This window comes from Pteropus medius, unplaced genomic scaffold, assembly GCF_902729225.1.
Source record: "Pteropus medius unplaced genomic scaffold, Ma_sr-lr_union100, whole genome shotgun sequence".
NCBI lineage: Eukaryota > Metazoa > Chordata > Mammalia > Chiroptera > Pteropodidae > Pteropus > Pteropus medius.
The window spans coordinates 4,154,531-4,176,605 of NW_024349803.1; the positions used below are offsets into that span (position 1 = coordinate 4,154,531).

At 42.5% G+C, this 22,075-nt stretch overlaps 1 protein-coding gene and 1 pseudogene across 2 annotated transcripts in view; one reads left to right on the forward strand and one right to left on the reverse strand.

The window, feature by feature from the left end:
- Nucleotides 1-3,635: 3,635 nt before the first annotated feature.
- On the reverse strand, nucleotides 3,636-3,754 carry LOC120582611 (uncharacterized; annotated as a pseudogene).
- Nucleotides 3,755-13,407: 9,653 nt separating this feature from the next.
- COLQ (collagen like tail subunit of asymmetric acetylcholinesterase) overlaps nucleotides 13,408-22,075 on the forward strand; it is a 58,911-nt gene continuing 50,243 nt past the window's right edge. Inside the window, exon 1 of one of the 2 annotated variants that reach the window (XM_039837090.1) lies at nucleotides 13,408-13,447. In XM_039837090.1, the coding sequence (XP_039693024.1) occupies nucleotides 13,423-13,447 (25 nt within the window). In that variant the 5' untranslated portion in view covers nucleotides 13,408-13,422. Of the gene's footprint in view, nucleotides 13,448-18,638; nucleotides 18,846-22,075 lie in introns of those variants that run through there. The other variant, XM_039837087.1, reaches the window with a different exon arrangement.

Below are 22,075 nucleotides of genomic sequence, written 5' to 3' on the forward strand. Positions count from 1 at the left end.
AGTACAGCAGGGATTCAGATCTGACAGGCAAGACTGCCTGCATTTCTTGTTTTTCACTGGATTATTTTAGACCTTCCCTCCTCTCCAAGGCCTTTTCTTCCAGAAGAGGGGCGATGAGAAATCCATGAGAACCCATGAGAAATCCAGGTTGTACGGTTACCCTTTCAATTAGGGAGCAGAAAAAGACACATGTAGAAATCCCTGGCACTCCAGTTTCAAAGTTTGAAGGGAACATATTAAATTTTGACTCAGGCCTGGAAATATCTACAGAGATAGTCCCGTCCACGATTTCTTTCCTTCTCTCCAGTGGTCACTAGGGCCAGCTCTGTAGAGTGGTTAATCTGCAGCCACATGGTTCGTTCTGAGGCTCATTCCCTGGTCCCAGCATGTTCCTGGGAATTGCCTCTTCACTCCGCCAGTCTAGGTGGGCTCAGGAAATCAGACCTAGTTTCGCTTTAGCAGGAGCTTTACTTGTGCCGTTTCCACTGCAGTGCTCCGTGCACTCCCACCCATTTTTTGCCGCGTGGAGTCAGCCCTATGTTTCAACGTCCAGCTCAAAAGTCACCTTTTCCTAGAAGCAGTCCTCCCTCTCAGTGCTCCTACAGCACCGTGTGTACCTCTGTCACTACTCACGGTGTTTAGAGTTCCTAATAAGAACCAAAGGGTCGCTGCAGTTGTAACCTTGATTTAGAAAGCTGTCCGTGAGCTCACCAGCGCCCAGATGAGTGCCCCCCAGGCATTTCTAGCTGATAGCATTACTAAAAGGCTGAGACCTGTACAAAACAGTGATACATTGTACTACAAGTCACTAGGTGATAGGAATTTTTCAGCTCCATTCAAATCTTATGGGACTGTCACCACATATACAGTCAGTCATTGACGGAGATGTCTGTAACAGAGTAACACACTTGCTCTCTCTGACTATCAATTCTGGCCTGTATTTCTCCCTTGGCAAATAACTCCTGCTGTAGATATTAGAGGAATTCTTCAGGCTTGAGGTTTGGCAAAGGTTTGCAGGAGCCTGAAGACTGGACACAGATCGGCAAGGGTCAGAGGACTTGGGAACAAAGAGATTTAGAGATTTTGCACTCTTCCTTGGATCCCTGTTGGTGCCGAGGTGACATGCCACTCTTGCCCCGCCCATTCTCCCTTCTCTTGGTATAAAAAGAAGCCTGAATTCTGGGCTCTCTTAAGAAGGATTTGAGGAATCTTTAAGGCCCCATCTTCTTGAGCTCATGCTTTCTCGATCAATAAACTTTTCTTACTCCAAACTCTGATATTTTGAATATTGGCCTTTTGAAGCATTGGGCACACAAACCTTGAACTGGTAACATATGTGGCACATGACTATGTCACAAAAGTTGCAGCAGACAACTGCAAACAAGGATGTAGGGTGAAGAGATGAGCCAGCAAGTCTCAGAAGCCCACCCCTGATGCCTGTGTAATATGTAAGCCCAACAATTCTTAGAGCCGTGTGGGAAATGGGGGTCGGGGGTACGAGGTGCTGACATGACTGAATTTCGTTTTCACCCTGGCCAAGGGAGGTCAAAATTAAAATTAAGTTACTGAAAATAAATATTTCTTTTACACTTGATTCCTATAGGCTGAAATTTGTACCCACTATATACATAAAACCATTTCATAGCTCATTATGCCATCCCTGTCTCCCCACCCTCCATCAGCCACTCCATCGATCCCCTCTTCCCCACTACCCTACCTATGTTTATTTTCAGAATTTTCATGGTTATTTCCGCTTGATTATTTTTCTGTATTAACTTTAGTAGCACACACTAAAAATCTGCTATTTTCATTGGAGTGTGTTTTAAAACAGTATACTAATAAGAAAATGAGGTTTAGGAAGGCCAACAGATCAAGAGATAATTGTCATTGAAAAATTAAGTTTCTTACTCACAGTTCCCAAGACCAGCACCATTCAGGGCCACAGGAGAGAACACTGATGTTGATCTCAGGTAAAGATAAAGGTAACTAGCGGGCTGAAGCCTTGTGATTTTGTGGGGAAGAAAGAGAGGCAGGGTAAATTGGGATTGGTTCGGTTGAATAATTTCCGCGTGCCCTGATTGTATTGGTATGTGGCCCTGGTGTGATTAGGGCAGGTAATAGTAGCTTGGAATGTGAGAGATGATAAAGAGAGAGGTTGGGATCACCAACTGCTTGCTTTGCATGTGAAAGGAGAGTTGTTTGCTCTAAGAATTGACTAACAAGAGGAGGGTAGTAGATCCACGGTCAGCAATTCTCCACATGTCAAAGCATCAGAATTACAGAAAACAAAAAGACATGGTTAAATCTGGATAAAAAGAGACCACATACCAAACCTGAGATGCTCAGGAGATGCCTGCACAAGGGGCCTTACAAACACAGAGACTGAAATTAATCACATAGTATGGTCTAAGTGTTGTAGCCACCAGCTCCCGATAGACACATGGACCACCAGAAATCAGTGAGTTATAAGAAATGCACCCTTTATTCAGCCAGCTGGGTCTGCCAGGGGTACACAGACCCCAAATTAAGCAGCCCTGGAGTGTAGAGGTACAGGGTTTTTAAGCTCTAAATCCCATTCCTCATTCTGTCTTAAACACAAAGGTCTATTTTTCTCCTATTCACTACCTGTCAACCCACAGTTCGGGTGTGCAGGCAGGGGTACAGAAGCAGAAGGCTTATTGTTAGAATGTTATGTTCCCATGGGTGACAGCCTATGCTTCCATGGGCGATACCCAAGCAGAAATTTTCCAGCCAGCACATAAGCATAAAAATTCCTAACTAAAAGTGGTGCATAGTCATGTCTTGGGCCTGTAGCTCCCTTGACAAAGGTCAATCTTTACCTTCAGTGAGCCTGTCTATTGCCTTTGCATCTAAGAGAACATAACCTTGAAAGGTCAGAGTTATCCCCTTTTTCTGGACCCCTCAGAGCATAACCCACTGCATCAGAGGAGGAGGCCAGGAACCCCTCATGGTCATCTTGTCCTCTGCATACCATCTCTGTTTGCTCAATGTTAATTATTAACTTTCCTGTACCCATCAATGTAAAATAATTATGTATCCCTCTGTTTTACTTTTTATCCAATCCCAGAGATTCCCCCCCAACACTTTACTTTCTCCTACCCCCTTAATCTACCACCAATGGATTTCATGTAACCCTTCTTACACCTCCTTTGATTTCTAATTTATGAAATAAGCTGCAAAATTGCCATTCCCTGCTCATTTTCTTAATCCCCTGAGATTTCGCTTCCCAGCAATTGTCCTGGTTTGGCTCAAATAAACTCATTAAAATTATCTTCAGGTTTGAACATTTCTTACATCAACAATACAGAGAGGCATTAAATGGATATTTATTAAAATATTCATATATGTATTAAATATCAAAGTAATATTTGGAGAATTGGATCTTAAAATATCGTTTTTATGCAAGAATAAGGTATCTGAATTTTTAAATGTTTTTTCTGTCCCTCAGTGGAGTTTTCATCATATTGGCCTTACACAATTTTTGTTAAATATGTTTCTAGACATTAATCTGTTTTGTTCTTATTGTAATTATGTTCTTATCTTTTACTATATTTATATGTAGCTATTGTTTGCATATTTTGTCAGCTTACAATCCCTTATTTTTTTATTTTTTACACCTGCAGCACCTGATCTTCCCTGGTGGTCTCCCATCCAAGTACTAACCAGGCCTGACCCTGCTTAGCTTCCAAGATCAGATGGTATCAGGCTTGTTCGGGGTGGCATGGCCGTAGAGTTTGCATATTTTGTAAATCACTTCCATACCTTAATAAATTCTCTTAAACCTCTTTTCCTTTCTCTTACTTAGTGGCATTGGCTAGTATTTCCAGAACAACGCTAAATAATACTGGCGATTGTGAGCATTCACCACTTTCTTTCTAGGTGTTTTACAATCAGCATATTGTTTGTCTGCTTTTTTTCCCCAAAGGAGAAAAGATGACAAGAAACTCTTCCTATAAAGAGTTACTGAAGCTGCAGGGTTTGAATGTCTTCCCCAAAGGACCTAACCAGATGGGAAGAGAATCCCTACCATTTCCAAGTGGGCACTAGTGCCAATAAAAGATGACTTCTTGGCAGATACATTAGGACTAGTTGGGCTACTAGTTAGTTGCATGTCACCTGGACTGTGTTCTACTTGGCACTGAGAGCAATGATGAAGCCAAACATATGGAGAAATCTGTTTTTGTGGACCCCAAGAAGAAAGATTTATTTGATATAAACCCCAAGAAGGAATTTATCTGCTGAGATGGACTCCTGATGGTCAACTAAGGGCCCAAATTTTATAAATAATAAAAGTCTAAGAACCATTTGCTGACGGGCTCATCATATACTCTGTATACTCAAAAGAACCTCAGACTGGACAGGCTTCCTGCACTGTGTCCTGCTTGTTTATGCGGCTGAGTCACCACTGCACGAAAGCCCTGGTTTTGTTTTTCCACCAATGGATTGAGACCTGCCCTGTCCATTCAGAACTGCACAATTACATTCTCATTTGCATCTATACCAGCCGATCAGAACTGCTCTGCAACAACGAATCAGAACTACATGATTCAGACCAATCAGAAGTGTAGGAATTTGAAAACCACATTTGCATAAATTTGAAGCAATTGGGAACCTGGGTGGGAACTTTCCCTATAAAAGGCGGCCTCCCCTTTGTCTCAGTGAAACCGAAAGTAACAGATGCCAGAGGAGGCTTCCTGTGAACTGTTTCCCCTGAAGTATCTCCTTTTTGGCACCTCTTTGGGAATTTGGTTTATACTCTGTAGTCTTCACTGTCAAAATCTCAGACCAGGTTCCTTTAGGCGAGTCAGCAGAAGGTGACCTTCTTTCCTCCCTCTTTCCTCCCACAGTGATGTGTGTATGGTTAGGGCCACCAGTGGGTAGGGACATTGAGGTTCTCTGAGAAGCTGTTGCCAAGATGGAATTAAACACTTGAGGGTTTTATTAAGGGAGCTGCCTGTGTGAGAAACCAGGGAAGGAGCAAGAAAAGGCTGTGAGAGCCATCAATCAGGCTTTCATGCAGACCTGACCCAGGAAAGGAGGAGGGGAAGTAAGGTTTGGTGGTAGCATCCTGGTTGTGCCCCCAGTCTAAGGAAGATTTGGCAAAGCTTTTGTCAGAGCCCCATGTCTCCCAGCAATGGGTCCCTCTTCATATCCCTACTGGACACAGACATCGAGGGGAGCAGCACAATGCATGGGAGATGTGGGCTCAGCACAAATGCAGGTGACATGTTTCAGAAAGCAGCTGCTAAGCTCTTGGTCAGTTCTGTTCTTCATGGCTGCCACAGACACTTCTGGATGTCTCTTTGTTGCTGCCTTTAGACTGTTAGAGCTGAAAAAAATAGGGAGGCAAAGTTGGTTTAGGAGAACTTCAAATCCAAGGTTCTGTCCCAAGTCCATCTGCAGCTTGCTTTCAGCTTTGAACCTAGACTGTCCCTCTTGGACAGAGTATGACAAGCTTGAGTTTCCATACTGGCTCTACCATGGTGGTTATACAACCTCTCTAAGTCTCACTTTCCTCCTCTCTATAATAGGGGTAATAGAACGCTTCATTCAGGGTTATTTGGAGCATATGCTATTTATAGAAATGCTTATGGTAAAACCTAGCACAAAAGAGATCTTTGGTAACCATGAGCCTCTCACCCTTCACTCCCTCTTCATACCTCTGGTCCCCAACCCTCACAGCGTAAAGGGTCAAGAAAAAGCACTTTTTTGTAAAACACCTAGAAAGGGTCCCACTGTGGAACCCTCTGATAAGAGAAGTCCTCATGTCCATGTAGTTAACTGTGTTCCTTTGACAGCCTGTCTGTTGCCCACTGTGGAACTGGCCACAGCCAGCATTTAGTTTGGCCACCTTTCTTCTATACCTCAGCATAGTCCTGGGCTGTCAGTATAAACTCAGGAAAAGGCACATTCATTTGAGCCAAACTGAATTATCCAGGCCCGTCAGTGGCTGGGAAGTCACGTGCTGTTTTCCCAAACCAAATAGAAATTATTTTTAGATTATTTACTGTTTGGTATTATCCATGCCACAGCTCCCTCCTATTAGGGCACATCAGAGAAAACTGGCTGCAGCCAATTAATGGATATTTCACAAGTCATTTGTCAGTACCGGGCCTCCCTGTTGTCATTTGTAAAAAAGTGGTTGAAATTGACCAGTGGTTCTCAACCCTGGCAGCATGAAGAAATCACCTGAGGAACTTTAAAAAATCCTGATTCTAAGGCCACAGCCCAGCCCAATTACATCAGATTCTCTAGGGTGGAACCAGGTATCGGTATTTTTCAAAGCTCCCCCAGAGATCCCAGTGCGCAACCCAGTTTGAGAACTAATGAAAGATGATTTTACAGCTTCCTGTCATCTCCAGTTCCAGGGACAATGACCTTGAAGAGTGTACAGTCTACTCTAATTTAATTCACAAAATGGGAATTCTGAGAATGAATATTCCAGCAATTTTGTAATTTTATATTCTTTTTAAATTTCCTTCCCTCAATCTTGTTTCTTTTTGGTATCTTGTTTAGATACCAAATGTTTAGACTCATTTTTAATACTTTTTTTTCTACATAAATATTTGTTTACTTCATGTATCAGTCACAGTCCCTTAATTTTACTTATATATGTTTATGGCAGATGTACATTTCATGGAGTTCGTTAACTTTTCCTTATTACTCTGTAATAGAAATTAGCTCCCGAGCTCCATTTCTACTTGTTATCTTGAGTATACAGCTTAATGAATTCTTACATATGTATGTGTCCATATAACCACTGCCCACATCAAGGTATAAAACATTTCCAGCAATCTAGAGGCCTTTCTCATGCACTTTCCAGTCAACCCTCCACCCCCCAGAGATAGCTACTCTCTGACTTCTATCACCAGAGGTTAATACTCAGTCTCCTTTGACTAGGTGCTTTGTCCAATTTAGGTTCACTCCTCTTCCCTGTTTCCTCCTTCTAAGGATCTAATTTGGGGAGGGGGGTATTTATCTTGCCATCAAGAGAGATATCTGCTTCAATTATAGCTCATTCAATAATCTACTTATGTGTAACGAACCATCCCAAAATTTAGTGTCTAAATACAAGGCATTATTTTCTCACACAATTTTGTGGATTGCTGTGGCCCATGTTTCCTCTTACCTCGCGTATGGCCTCTCACACAGCTGCAGTCAGATGGCAGCTGGAGCCAGATCCATTAGAGCAGCAGTCCCCAACCTTTTTGGTACCAGGGACCGGTGCTCCTATGAGAATCTAATGCCTGATGATCTGAGGCGGAGCTGAGGCGGTGATGCTAGCGCTGGGGAGCTGCTGCAGATACAGAGGGAGCTTCGCTCGCTCACCTGCTGCTCACCTCTCTTGTGCAGCCTGGATCCTAACAGGCTACAGACCAATATATTGGTCCGTGGCCCAGGGGTTGGAAAATCCCTGCTCTAGAGGCTCCACTGAGCTGGAAGGCCTGAGTTTCCTACTTTACTCTGAGAAAGTAAAAATTAGCTCAGTCTAAGAATGTAAAAATCTGCCTGGCCATTCATCAGGCTGGAATAAAAGACATGGACAAAAAGCCAGATACACATTTAACAGAAAGAAACATTTCATTCAAGAACACTGTTTTTTCCTACTTCTGTAAAAAAAAATGCCATTGGAATCTTGATAGGGATTGCATTGAATCTATTGATGGCTTTGGGTAGTATGGATCTTTTAATGATATTAATTCTTCCAGTCCATGAACACAAGATATCTTTCCATGGATTTGCGTCCTCTTTTATCAATGTTTTATAGTTTTCAGTGTATGGATCTTTCATCTCCTTGGTTAAATTTATTCCTAAGTATTTTATTTTCTTTGATGCTATTGAAACGAAATTGTTTTCTTAATTTCTCTTTTTGGATAGTTCACATAGAAAGGCAACTCATTTTCGTATATTGATTTTTGTATCATGAAACTTCACTGAATATGTTTATTCTAACAGATTTTTTGTGGAGTCTGAGGCTTTTTTTATATATATAAAATCATGTCACCTACAAACAGACAATTTTACTTCTTCCATTCTAATTTGGATGCCTTTTATTTCTTTTTCTTGCTTAACTGCTCTGGCTAGGACTTCCAGTACTATATTGAATAGAAATGATGGGTATAGGCACTCTTGTTCCCAATCTTAGAGGAAAAACTTTTATTTTTTCGTCATTGAATATGATGTTAACTGTGGGCTTGTCACCTATGGCCTTTATTTTAACATACTTTTAAAAAAGTGGTTTGTAAGAGGCTTAGGGTTTTGTGTGCACAGATGGTAAAATCGAGTGAGATAAAAGATTTTATTTAAAGGGAAAATTCAATTAGGCGAATGCTTTGGATGGACCTTGTACTGCAAGAAAAGTTGAAAGATGTGAATTGTTGGTGCTATGAGGGGTATTAATTAAGGGTTATAAGATGCCAGAGAGACAAGAAATAGTAAGTGCTGATAACTAGTTTATTGAAAGTTTTAGTCTCTTAAAAGAGCTTTATCTCATCTCCCTTTCACAAGTCTTAGGCAATAGTTCAAATAGGAGTCGTCATAGCTTTTACTGTCAGTTTAGATATTAAACAACTCCTTCATTTTCAGGCTTTAGAAAGTCCAGCCCAATCTATACCAAAATTTCAACCTCTCATCCAATGCAAATAACAAGGGCTGTTAGTTGCCCACACTTAAGTGACCTTCTCTGTATGCTTGGTATTAGGTAACTGAAACCTGATCCATTTCCTGTGGTCAGAAAAATATCCTCAATGTGTCTGCTCCACAGCAGCCTTCTTTCTCCTTGGGGCCTATAGGGCAGGGCTAAAAGTAGCCATGAGCACTTCTCTCCTCCCACCCACCGGTGGTCCATAAGCAAGTTGCCTTGTACATCTGAGAGTCCGAATATCCCTACTTATTGGCTGAGAGGGGAACCAGTATTCCTTGAGCACCCACTGTGTGCCAGGCACTCTCTACATAGTAATTTCTTTGATTCTCATAAAACCCAGGAGCCTAGTTTTCAAATAAGGAAACGAAAGCTCAGACAGGCTTAGCAACTTGTCCATGATCACATAGCCAGGACAATGGACTTGAATCCAGTCTTTCTGAACTGTGTTCACCCCCAAATTTATATGATGAAGTCCTAACCCCCCAGTATCTCAGATTGTGACTGTATTTGGAGATGGGGCCTTTAAAGAAGTGATTAAGTTTAAATGAGGCCTTATGGGTGGGCCCTAATCCAATCTGACTGGTGTCCTCATAAGAAGAGGAAATTTAGACACAGACAACAGGGATGTGTGTGCACAGAGAAAAAACCGTATGAGGACACAAGGAGGAGGTGACCATCTCTAAACCAAGGAGAGAGGCCTCAGAGGAAACCAAACCTATTGACACCTCAATCTTTGACTTTTAGCCTTCAGAACTGTACGAAAATACATTTGTTGTTGAAGCCATCCAAGCTGCAGTATTTTGTTATAGCAGACCTAGCAAATGAACCCACTGGCCTAATGCATTTTCCAGACAGCACGTGGAGTGTCACAGTCTGTAACTGAGGGTATGTCAGTGTCTTTCCCTCTGTATGCTGTTTTTCAGGGTTGCCGATATTACATTTCCTGAGGCCTGGGCTGGGCAGAGCAGGTTCTTTTGTTCTAGACCAGGTGGCATGCCTGACGTGGAGAAGTGTCCAGCATGTAAAGAGAGCCTTGGGGAGACAGGTGGGAGGCCAAAGCACTCTCCCAGCCACCAGCTCACACAGGGGACTCTGGAACATCACATTTATAAGCACACAAGGTGCCTTGCATGTGTCATTTAAAGCTAAGGGCTCCTGCAGCTGCAAACTTATGGTTCCCTTGGCAAGAGGCAAGTCTGCTCTACTACTTTGCAAAGGGAATCTTGACCTGGGCTGAATTACTCTTAAGATTTTGGACATATTGCAATATAGTTTATCTGTCTTGTGTGTACCATACAAATCAATTCATTAATTAATTCAACACATATTGAAGGCCTACCTGTGTATCAGATTTGACACTTGGGGGAATAAAGAGATGAAGCAGTCATGGACCTTGTGCTCAAGGATTTAGTAATCTATTCAGAGAAATAAAACACGTACCTGAATAACTATATTGCAAGGCTGAAAGCACAGACTAGAGCTACATTTATATAAACATACACACAAACATAAGTATTCTTATTTTTGAATAGTTTAGAGCTCTCCTACCACATGGCAAGGCAGTGTATAAGGCATTTTAGAAGCTGTTACTGAATCCATACTGTTAAAGAGAAGACCCCCCTCCACACACTTCTACCCTGGGCCAGCCCCATCTCAACCCATACCCCCATGCCCTCTAAAAGAAAAGGAGTTATTTGTCTGACCAGAACCCAGGACATTCATAGGGCCATTTTGCTCATGGGCCAGGTCACTCTATCTTAAAGATCAGTTCCTGTTTTTCTCCTGTGCATGTGGTCAGGAGGCTTTCTAGGGACTGCTCACCCAGCTCTGGCCTCTGTCCCACCTTCCTCAAGATAGACGAGAGAATATGTAATAGTCCATCTTAGCTCAGCTCATTCTATTCCCCTCTGAGGACTCTGGCCAAGAGGCCCTGCCACTGGCCCCCAAAGGGCCATGATCATGCCCACTCTGTGCCTTGAGCCAGGACTGGTTCCCTCATCTTACTCTCCATTCTTTGTGGTGTCTGGAGCTGGGGCTGGGTAGTGTGGTGTAAAGAACACAGGCTTCAGGGTATGCAACCAGCTTCGTGTTGTAGCTCTGTGTCCTTGGGAAGATCACCCACATTGCCTTTAGCAGCCTTTGTTTATTCATCCCTAACAGGTATAGTAATACCTACCTCCCAGAGTTGCTGTGAGGCTTTCAAGAAATAGTATAACGTTCAAGCATAATGCGAATCTAATGATGGTGTTTGGTGTCAGCATTTTCATCCCGAAGGTCAGAATTGTCTTAGACTCTTCCATGAATCCCCACTGAGAATTATAGTCAAACTCATCTCTTACCTTCTACATCTCTTTTCTTACTTCTCTTCAGGAAGGCCTTCCTCACTAATTATATCTCTCCATTGTTCTGCATTACATTGAATATCCCTGGGCTATTATATATGCTTCCTGTCTGTTTTGAGACCCCTACTAGAATGTAAACTCCTGTAGACAAGGAATTTCAAATATTAATTTCAGATTAAATCTCCAACTCTAGAACTTTGCCTGGAGCACAGTAGGAACTCAGTAAATATTTGTTGAATTAATGAATACTGAATGAATGAATCCTCTAATCTCTCTCTTACCTTCCTGAATCATTCTTTTTCTGTTTCTATCTTCTTGAAGTTAGCTTCGTCCATTCACTTCCTGAGGACGTGTGTGTTTTTAAAACATTGCAGTTACATTCAGTAACTCTGTATATAAGGAAACAGGTAATCACATAATCCATGATAACTGAATGGAAAATTTTTATCTCTTTAGTTCTTAAAAAAAAAAAAAAATCACCTGTTCCTCTTATCCCAGATTGTGTGGTATGTATTTTAGCCTTACAGATAGCCCTTTCCCTGTGGCTGGGTATTTTTAAAATACTTTAAGACTTTAAGGAGTGGTTTAAATACAGAACATACTTAGGCCGGGGGTTTGTTCCACCACAGCCTGCAGAATGGGAGAACCTCCTGGTTCCAGGAATTACAGGGCCTCATTGGAACTCAGACTCCACAGCAACATGTGCTGGTCTGCAGCGATTGTGTATGTTCTCCATGACTTAGGTTATTGTTTCCTAAAAGTTTGTGGTTCTGAAATGCTCCTTAGCAGCTCCCGCTTATTGCTCATGTTGGCCAAGATCTTTCTTCCCACAGTGGGATGGAAATATGCATAATTATATGTGGCAAGGGCAGTGCCCCTTTCCCACCCTTTACTTCAGAGTCTTGGTCAGCATGGGCCTAACGGTACATTAGGAATGGCCCTGTTCTATGGCCTTCCCAAACCACACAGCCACATGACCTTGATCTTCACCTTTAGCTGTACTGAGATTAGATCTAAGCTTTGAAAATGATGCTTTGTCTTGACTTTGGGCCAAGTCAAATTGTGAGGTGAGTCTTCCTCTTCACTCCATCCAGTCTCTTAGAATACAAGGGGGATCATTGTCTCCAGGAGGAATGAGGGTGGGGACGATTGAGTGGGGCAGTAGGGTTGAGGTAGCAGGGAGGCAATGCAGGTGGTGGTAGTAATATTCTGCCAATAAATATATCAAAATAAAATCTTGCAGCGACTACATGGCAAATACAAACAGTAAACAGTAAACTAGGAACATACATTTGGACTGGCCAGAAGAGAATGAAGTGAATGTTAACTAAGTTTTCTGGGTTCACCCTGGGGGAAATCTGAGGCAAACTCCCACCCCACCTGTGAGAGTGGTGCTGAGATTCGTTATGCCCTTCGGTGGCTTAACAATTATTTTGAGCTCATTTATTTCTATGATTCTTGAATTAAGTAACATCAGAAAACTGGCTTTGCTCAGGATTCAGGATGTTTTCCCTTCCTACGGGTTCCAGTTCAAGAACCACTGATCCTTGGTTGTCATAAATCATTCTGGGAACTCCTGTGAAGGATCCAGCCCTCCCTGACTTCCTGTCATACAATCTGTGACTTTCCAGTCTCCCTCCCAAGAATGTGGTTTTGCATTTTCAGAGCTGAAAGATTCTTGGACTCACAGTATTTCTGAGTCCATGTTCAGGTAAAGGTTATTGATGTCTCCCAGGGAACCAGTCTAACCCAGAGGCCTGGGAGCACTGCTGGCATGTGGCTCCATGTGTCATTCGGCCACCCAGAGGGTTCAGGTTCAGTCTTGCCAGCAATCACTCTGCCTGTCACACAATGCCCAGGATCTCTACTGCTAACCCTGGAACCTCACACAAGCCTCAGTTTTCTCATCTGTAAAATGAAAATTTTAAGTCTAGTTCCACTGCCTCCCTTGTGAACACCAAAAGAAAAAAAAAAGGATAAAAAGAATTTTATAAAAATTAAAGCCCTACATAATAATTATCTGTTTAGCATACCATTAACATGTTTATTGCATAAAACATAGATAAGAAAAAAAGGAGTAATAAAAAATAGAAATTAAATAAAAATGGGTTTTGGGGTCAAATACTTTTAGGGGTAAAAGCAAAGTAAATGGGTTTCTTTACTGCTGGATTTCGCAGTGGCTTTGCTATACTAATATATGTTGTAAATTTCCAATATAATTTTCATAAAATAAGCAGGGATTCTCCAGGTGACCTCTTCTGCTTTTTAAAAAACAGTATTTCTTAGAATGTGTGTACCTCCAACTGTACTGGGTAAGTTATTGTCATTACTGTGATTGCATCCAGGTGGCTCAAGGCCAGTCCAGTGCAAATTTCATCCCTGAAAGTGAGGATAACCAAGCTCCCTGCCCTGGAGATGGAACTGCATGCTCAATGTCTGAGTGAGTCTGATTAGTCTCATTAGACTTTAGTTCTTCTGCTTTTCTGTTGGATTTTTCCTTTGCATTGTGAGGCTCCATCACTTCTGGCTCTGATTTAAGGTTGAGCCGATGGGACAGGGAGCCATTAGGAGGGACTTTCCCAGGGCTTCTCAGCTGCCCAGTGTTGTCTCCCTCCTGCTGATACAGCTGCATAAAATGAATCATGTTAATTCTGGGCCAGAAAGACCAGGCTCAGCTCTGTTCTCTGCCAAGACCAACCCAAAATGGTTTATCTGCGCCTCACAGCATGTTGGCAGGTACTTTGTTGGACCTCAGACGTGCAGGAAAGATGCCTTTTTCCCTTTCTTCCTCCTTCTTTACTCCTAAGGTTGCCAATAATTTTATTTTATTTTAAAAAATCCTTCTGTTTTTAAATCGCAAATTAAATATTCATTGTAAACATTTCCAAAGTACACGTATGTGTAAGATTTAAAAGGAAAGTTTCCTTTCTTCCTCCCTTATCATCGCACGTACTTCCATCCCCAAGTGTGTAGTGTACATCATTCTAGATCTTTCTGTTTGCACATATAAATAATTGATAAACAAATTTGCTTGTTTGCTCATATGTTTGATTAGATGCACCGCAACTTTCCAATTTCACTCAACCATATTCCATGGACAACTTTCCACATCAGTGCATAAATGCGAAATATCTTTTTCTTATTTTTTTTAAAGTCAGGTTTATTGAGGGAAAACTTACATAGAATAAAACTCACCCTTTTAACAGTATAGTTCAATGAGTTTTGACAAAGCAAACAAGCATTCCAGTCAAAACTCAGAACATTCCCGTCGCCGCCAAAAGTTTCCTTTGCAGTCAGCTCTCTTACAAGCCTAACCCCTGGAAACCATGGAGACCGTTGTTCTCCGTCTCTATAGTTCTGCCTTTTCCAGAATGCCATGTAAATGGAATGATACAGTACATAGTCTTTTGTGTTGGCCTCGGCATATTGCATTTGAGAGTCAACCAATTTACTTATTTCAGTCGTTTATTACATTTTACTGCTGAGTAGTATTGCACTGAACACAATATGTTTATGCATTCAGTGATCGATGGCCATTATTTGGGTTGTTTCTAGTTTTAACACTTGGAATCGTCAGTCTTTTACATTTTAGCCGTTTGAGTAGTATGTGGTGGTAATTCGTCATGGTTTTAATTTGCATTTTCCTGATGACTAAGGATGTTGAGTATCTTTTCGTGTGCTTATTTATCATTCCTGTATCTGCTTTGGTGATGTATATATTTACACTTTTTGCCCAGTTATTTTAATTAGATTGTTTTATTATTATTGAATTGTAAAAGTTCTTTATATGTTACAAGTCCTTTATTATATAACTTTTGCAAATATTTGCTCCCAGTCTTTGGCTTGTTTTTTCAACTTAACATTATCTTTCGAACAGCAGGAGTTTTAAAATTTTGATGAATTGAAATTTAACATTTTTTTATGGTTTGTGCTTTTTGGGGTCCTATTTAAGGAATTAAAAAAAAAGAAATTTTTTTATAGAAGCAGATAGTAAAATGATGGTTACCAGGGGTTAGGGATTAGGGGAAATGGGAAGATATTGATCAAAGAGTACAAAGTTTAAGTTATGCAAGATGAATAAGATCTAGAGATCTAATGTACAGCACAGGGACTATAGTTAATACTATATTGTATACTCGAAAATTTCTAGATTAGTTCTTAAATGATCACTACAAAAAAGGATAACTATATGGAGTAATGGGTATATTAATTAGCTTGATTCTAGTAATTATTTCACAATGTATTTATATCAAAACATCATGTTTTGTATATGTAATTTTTATTTAAATATATGTAACTTTTATTTAAAATTTTTTTTAATTTAAAAAGAGAAATCTTTGCCTAATTCAAAGTCAATAAGATTTTCTTCTATTTTCTTTTAGAAGTTTAATACTTTTAGCTCTTACATTTATGTCTATGATCTACTTTGAGCTAATTTTTATATGTGGGGCAAGGTAAGTGTTAAGGTTCATTTTTATTTGTTTTGTATATGGAAGATCAATTTTTCTAGTATCATTTGTTGCAGAGAATACTTTATTCTTTGTCACGACTATAATGTTTGAATGGAGGTTCTGTGATTTATACAACCAATCTCATATTCATGGAGAATTAGGCTGTTTCAAATATGAAGCTGTCATCATGAACATCCTTGCACCTAAACCACTGGGCAGCTGAGTGTGTATTTCTGTAGAATTTCTGGGTGAAATGGCATGTACAAGTTAAGTGTCAATGGGTACCCCCAGATTATTCTTTAGTATACACTCCCACCTACAAGGCCTGAGAAGGAAAGCTCTAACTTCGACTGGATTTATTGGTGGAAGCCTTTTATAACTCTCCTATGATTTCCTTCTGGAAAAGTGTCATAGCCTGTGTTAATAGATTCTGAAAGATTCAGAGCCCTTCCAAGAGGGTTTGAAGAAAAGATGATAATTTCTGCCTTGGGCACTTAGGGTAGCCTCATAAGACATAGGCTCATAAAATGGATGGTACATGGGAAATGGAAATTTATAAAAAGCTGTTTAATAAGTGTTGGGGCCCTATGAATACCTCTGTGCTGGAGCCTCTTCAGAGGGTAGTGATTCCTGTGGTAACTTTAATCAGCAGTCACTCATCCCCCAGTGGCCTGAATGTGTACACCCTAACTCAGGGTGGCGGTCTGTCTGCAGCCCCCCACTCTCTCACTTTATTCACCAAAGCCAGCCAGCGGTATGTGCAAAGGCACAAAGGGATTCTGGGAAATGCAAGTTGCTCATTGTGGCTGGAGCATAAAATTATGCTACTTTTCCTAGTTTCTTTTCTTTTCATCCTACAATGGTGTGATTTGATCAAATGGAACTGACTTTGTTGAGGTTCTGTTATTAGGTGACAGGGACTATCCTAGGGGTCATGGGGGTCACAGAGCTATGGAACAGCCCCCCATCTTGGGGTATGTTAACACGGGTTAAAATAGTAACACAAAGTGGTTTAGAAGTAGTTCTAAAACAATACCGGCAGGTGTCACAAGCAGGACAAATTGATATAATTTGTGCCAGCTTCGTGGTCTGTGGTGAAATCTGTATGCTGAGAGAAGAAATAGATCACTCTGGCTGCTCAGAGGAGGAATCTGAACTGGATAGTGGAAGTTCAGATTCTGGCACCAAATTACTCAAGTTACCTTCTTCGCAGATAGACTACACCTTTCTCCAAGCCACCAAAACCCCACCGCTGGGGCTGTAGGTTTCAAGAGTCAACAAGAGCAATCCTGGCAATTTCCTGGTTGGGTTTAGCCAACAATCTTTCTTCCATTAAACATCTTGGGAGCATTTAAATGGAGATATCTCTCTTTAAACTGTACTGTTAATTCTGAATGTAAGCCAAGTATATTCTTTATGCTTTCAAAAGCTTTTCTTATGAATCCTGTATCAGTTAGCCATTGCTGTGTAATAAATCATCCTACAACCTAGTGGCTTTAGGATGCTGAAAGCAGAACCAACAGCCATTTTATTTGCTCATGAATCCGTAATTTGGGCTGAGTTCACCTTGGCAGTTCTTCAGCTGGTCTTGTCTGGGATCACTTTTGTGACTGCCACCATCTGGACACCTGGATGAGTACAGATGATCCAAACTGGCCAAACTCTCATGTCTAGTGCCTCATCTGAGACGGTCAGATATCTGGGGGCTGGCTGCTTCCCCCACCCTGTGGCCTATTCAATAGTATAGACCTTTTTTATGTGGCAGTTGGCTTCCAAGTAAAGGCAAAAGCAGAAGATGCCCAGCCTGTTAAGGGCATACTGGTGCTTTAGTCACATTCTATTAGTCAAAGCCAATAAGGCCAGGAGGGGAAATAGATTCCACCTCTTGCTGGGCAGAGTGGCATACGCATACCGGGATGAGAGAGGTTTCTGCTGGCCATCTTTTCACCCCATTTACCATGGCTCTGTAGGTTTCATTTTTGCTGTCTTGACACAAATTTTAATTAATGTATGATTCATCTCATGTTACCTTATTTAACCTTTCCAACCAATCTTTAAAGGGAACGTGCCTCCATTTTATGATAGAAAAACTGAGGCTTGGAGAGAGCAAATAATTTGTCCACTGTCACAGCGGAGCTGGGAGCCAAGCCCATCCGGTGCTGGAGCTGTGGAATTTCGCCTTGTGTCTCGCCTTCACCCAACTCCACCTCCCCCCAGAGTGAGGGTCAGTTACTGGATCCGCGTCCAGTCACTACCAAGCCATTTATGAATTAAGCCATGAGGCACTAGGAGTATGTTATGTAAGTTAAAGCAAATGGACAAGTCTGTGAATTATTATTTTAATTATTTTAGTAATCTAAGAATCTCTATAGCAGGCTTTGTAAACTCATAAAAGGTATTCACTTAAGGATGCAATACTTTTTATTTAAAGAATTTTGTCTAACCAAAGAAGAAGTAAATGATGCTATTTCTCCAAATATAGTTTGATAAAATAATCATTCACTTTCCAATCTATTGACTCTTTTCATTTATCTTGCTTTGCATGGGATAAAGTTAGCAGCTTCTAGAGAGAGAATAAACACTCTTTCATGGAAAAAACTGTTTTTCATGGAAAATAGAACACCCCCCTCCACACACACACACTTTTTATTGGATGATTAAAGAAAAAAAAAATCCAAGGTCAACTTTACATTTGTTACCCAGTGGGTAAAAATGTCACTGACTGACAGCAGAAGGATTTGTCCCCACAGAAATTCAATGTGAATCAGGAGAGTTGATTCTGTGATGAGGCAGGACACCTCAGTCCCGAGCAGGTAGATGCTGGTGGATAATCAATTGGGAAATCTATCTGCCATTAAGGGCTGCTTCTCGTGAGCATTGAAACTTGGCTGCCTTTTCATCACCTCTTCAATAGCCACTTACTACAGTCTCCAAAAAAGAAAATTCTGACATCTTAATTTTAATGTGGGCATTTGATCCAGTGCTTGAGATAAATATAACCCTGTGAAGTAGAGAGAAGGTTTAATGGAAATGGTTGGCATTCTTTCTTGGTAAAGACATAGGGAAAGGAGATGGAGAGAGAGAGGAGAGAGAGAGAGGAGAGAGAGAGAGAGAGAGAGAGAGAGATTGTGTGTGTGTGTGTATGTGAGAGAGAGAGAGAGAGATTGAGAGAGAGAGAGACAAACAGCAGCGGTGAAGACAAAAGCAGAGATAAGCAAAGCTCCACGGCAGCTTGGAGGCAAAGCTGCTGAGAACTTGATACTTTCCAGACCCCAGGCAGCATGGTTGTCCTGAATCCAATGACTTTGGGAGTTTATCTTCAGCTTTTCTTCCGCTTTATTGTGTCTCAGCCTACTTTCATCAACAGTGTCCTCCCAATTTCAGCAGGTAAATGATGACCACAACTTTCCTCTCTTCCATCTATTGGGGGCAGGGGGAGGAAGGAAGATTGTTTTACATTATGTCCTGATATTTTTCCCATTCTACTCTTGGTGGAGGGAGCTGGAAGGGAGACGGACACCCCAGTAGCTTCCTGTCACCCGAGCTAGTCTTGGAAGCCCCTTCTGTCTTTGTTTCAAATGGCCTCCGTGCAGCTGCTCCAAGCCAGAGACCCTTTTTAAAAAAGGATCTCCCCGCACTTCTCATTGCTGCATGATTTCATTTTGGTTGGGAATTGTGGGGAACTTAAAAGAGATGGAGAGAAGTGCAAGTGAGAGAGAAGTGAGCCCAGACGTTTCTATAAATACATCCCTGGCCCCTTCCGAAGGGGGCTTGACTCAAAGGAGACATGGAGTGAACAGGCCTCTGCCCCGGCTCGGCTGGGCTCCGGCAGTGATAGCTGGCTGCCAGCCCCACCCCACCCCACCGAAGGAGAAGGGAGCCCCCTTGATTCTCTGGTGCAGACTCAGGACTAAGTCTTCCCTTTCTCCAGCTCTGTCCGCTTTCCTGTTGTGCTTTGTCCCTGGGGTGGAACTTCTCTTCGGCCTCAGATAAAGCAGCCAGAGGTACTGGGAGGATTTCTGGGGAGAAGTGGAGGGAGCTCCAGAGTGACAGCCAGGCCTGGAGCTGGGTGTCTGCCGGGCATAGCACCGGGAGATGAAGAGAAGGGGGCTTTCCCTGCCAGCCTGGCAACCTTTCCTGAGGGCACCAGGCTGTTGCCCTTGTCCTGTCTGACCCAGAGTGGGGAAGTATTGGGTTACCAGCATGGCCTAGTTCGGCCTTTCTGAGGAAAGTTAAATGTTTCCGGGGGCTCGAGGGAGGCATGCAGACCCCAGGCTTGGCTTCCTGTCCCCTTGCAGCCCTCCCTTAGTTCACCCAAGTCACCCCTAGCTCTCCCCAGAAATGGCAATTTTAGTCATGCTCCTCATAGTATAAACATGAACCTCATAAATATGTTAATTTAAGGCAGAAATTTCACCCTCATTGCCTTTGCTGGAAACACAGTCTCTGAGAGAGGGCGCATCTCTGAATCCGGTCCTGGACCTCTGTCCATTCATAAAAACGGCTCGTCAACATTATGAGCCGCCAGTGTGGGCCTCGAGGGAAGGACTAAGAGAAGGGCGTGGGGCTAATTGTAAAAGTGTGAGGAACTGAAGGAGGTTTGTGGGGAATGTTGTGTGTGTGGGGAAGAGGGGTGGGAAAGGTGGGTGCTGCCACCCAAGGGTGTGTATGCCAGCATACTCCCCACAAGTTCAAGTTGAGAGCACCAAGTTTCTTCTGGGAGTGAGTGGGCCATTATTTCGCTATTCAAGGGGGGAAGCTTGGTAGTTAATTTAGTCTAACTTGGTGGTTCTTAACCTCGTTTGGGCCGTAGATTCCTGGAAAATCTGCTGAAGGCTCAGAACTTAAGGAAACTTAGTCTTCTGGTCCTAGCCCTGCCTCTAGCGGGCTCTCTGACTTCTGAGAGGGATGTGGTGTTAGACTCTAAGCATCAATATTTCCCCAGGGTCAGAACAGTGTCTGGCACATAGTAAATGAAGGAATAAAAACCTTTCTCTTCTGTAGATTGAGGTTTGCCATTATTTGTACCACTAAATTTAGATAGAGCCAAAATGGCTAATGAGTTCTGAAAGCTAGAGAGAAAAAAAACCTCTGATTTTCTTTGAACTCCTTGTCCTAGAGAGAGCCCTGGCACAGCTTAGACATCTCTTAGGTGAGATTTTGAGCAGATCGTATCAGTCAGGATAACAGCAGGAAAAAGAAGCAACTCCGATGGTTCTGATAAAAAGACTTGAATGAAGGGACCACTTTCAGAGGTGCAGGTGGGGTTAAGAGAACCAAAAAGGGATGTTGAGAAATTAGCAACCACCGGAAGCCTCCACCTCCTTTGTGCTTGAAAAGGCAAGAGGAGGAAACGGGGAAATGGATCCCAAGATGATTTGGGACATTGGAGGAGGGGCGGCGAGCAGGAGCTTGGATCCCAGAGGGCCCCAAAGCAGGGAGAAAGTAGAGAAGCAGTAACCCCATCTCTCTGTCCTCCAGGCCAACTTCCTCTTGGCAGTGCCTCCCGTTGGCCAAACCCAACCTAAAGCCCAGGCAGGGAAGCTTCTGGATGATGCCGTCATGGGGGCCAGCCTCTGGGGTGCAGAGTGAAGCGGGGGTGGGGGGACGTAGAACAGCTAGCCCCCACATCCGTAGGCACTTCCTCATGAGTTGCTAGGTCCAGATCTTCTGGTTGGGACTGTGGTCTTTAGACATGTGGTGAAACAGTGAGGTAGGGCTAGGGGGGAATCACTAAGGTGACAGCTCAACAGACCAAAAAATATCTGCGTCCTGTAGAGTCACTTGGCTTTGTCCTCTTCATTCAGTTGCCAGGGTTTCCTGATAGCACTCTTTAGAAATAAACTTATGCCCCGAAATGGGAACTGTTTCTTGATACAGGAGAACTTCAATCCTTTGAAAGTATTTTCCAACTAGGTGATGTGAAATATTCTATATTCAGAAACTTATAGATTCTTACTCTTCTGAAGAAGACATTCCCTGTGCACACAGAAACGAGGGCCACTAGGAAGATCTTTTCATTCCACCCACCATACCTTAGTAAATGCTTACTGCGTGCCTGGCATTGCATCAAGTGCTACAGGGGACACAGAGACAAGTGGGACTCTGGGGGGACACGTGGTCATTCGCTGTTGAACTAAAGGCAGCACAGGCAGCACATGCTAAATTCTCTGGAGAGGGGCTGTGATGGGAAGAGCTCTTACAAACCTGTAGGCTGGTTCTTACCTCCACTCTCTCCAGGAAAGACAGTATTCCAGCAACACCAGACACAGCACTAGCTGCCTGGATCAGATGCTCATTACCTGGCTACCTCCACTATCAGGTCCCAGAGGAGAACCAGGAAGGGAAGCAAAAAAGCATCAGAGAGGCCAAAATTGATGATAGAAATCTGAGCACTAAAGCACGTGCATTTGATACACAGAAAAACAATCTCAGGCCCTTGCTCCAACCCCATCACCTTTTCCTTTGGATACCATTCTAGCAGGCTTAGATAGCAGGTTTCTTGAAGGGTGCTGAATTAGCTGTAGCACATTAGATTTGGGGAGGGAGGGGGCTGCTGCTTAAGAAACACACAATTGGGGGGCGGTGGTCGCATAGTGCAGATTGGGCACGTCTGC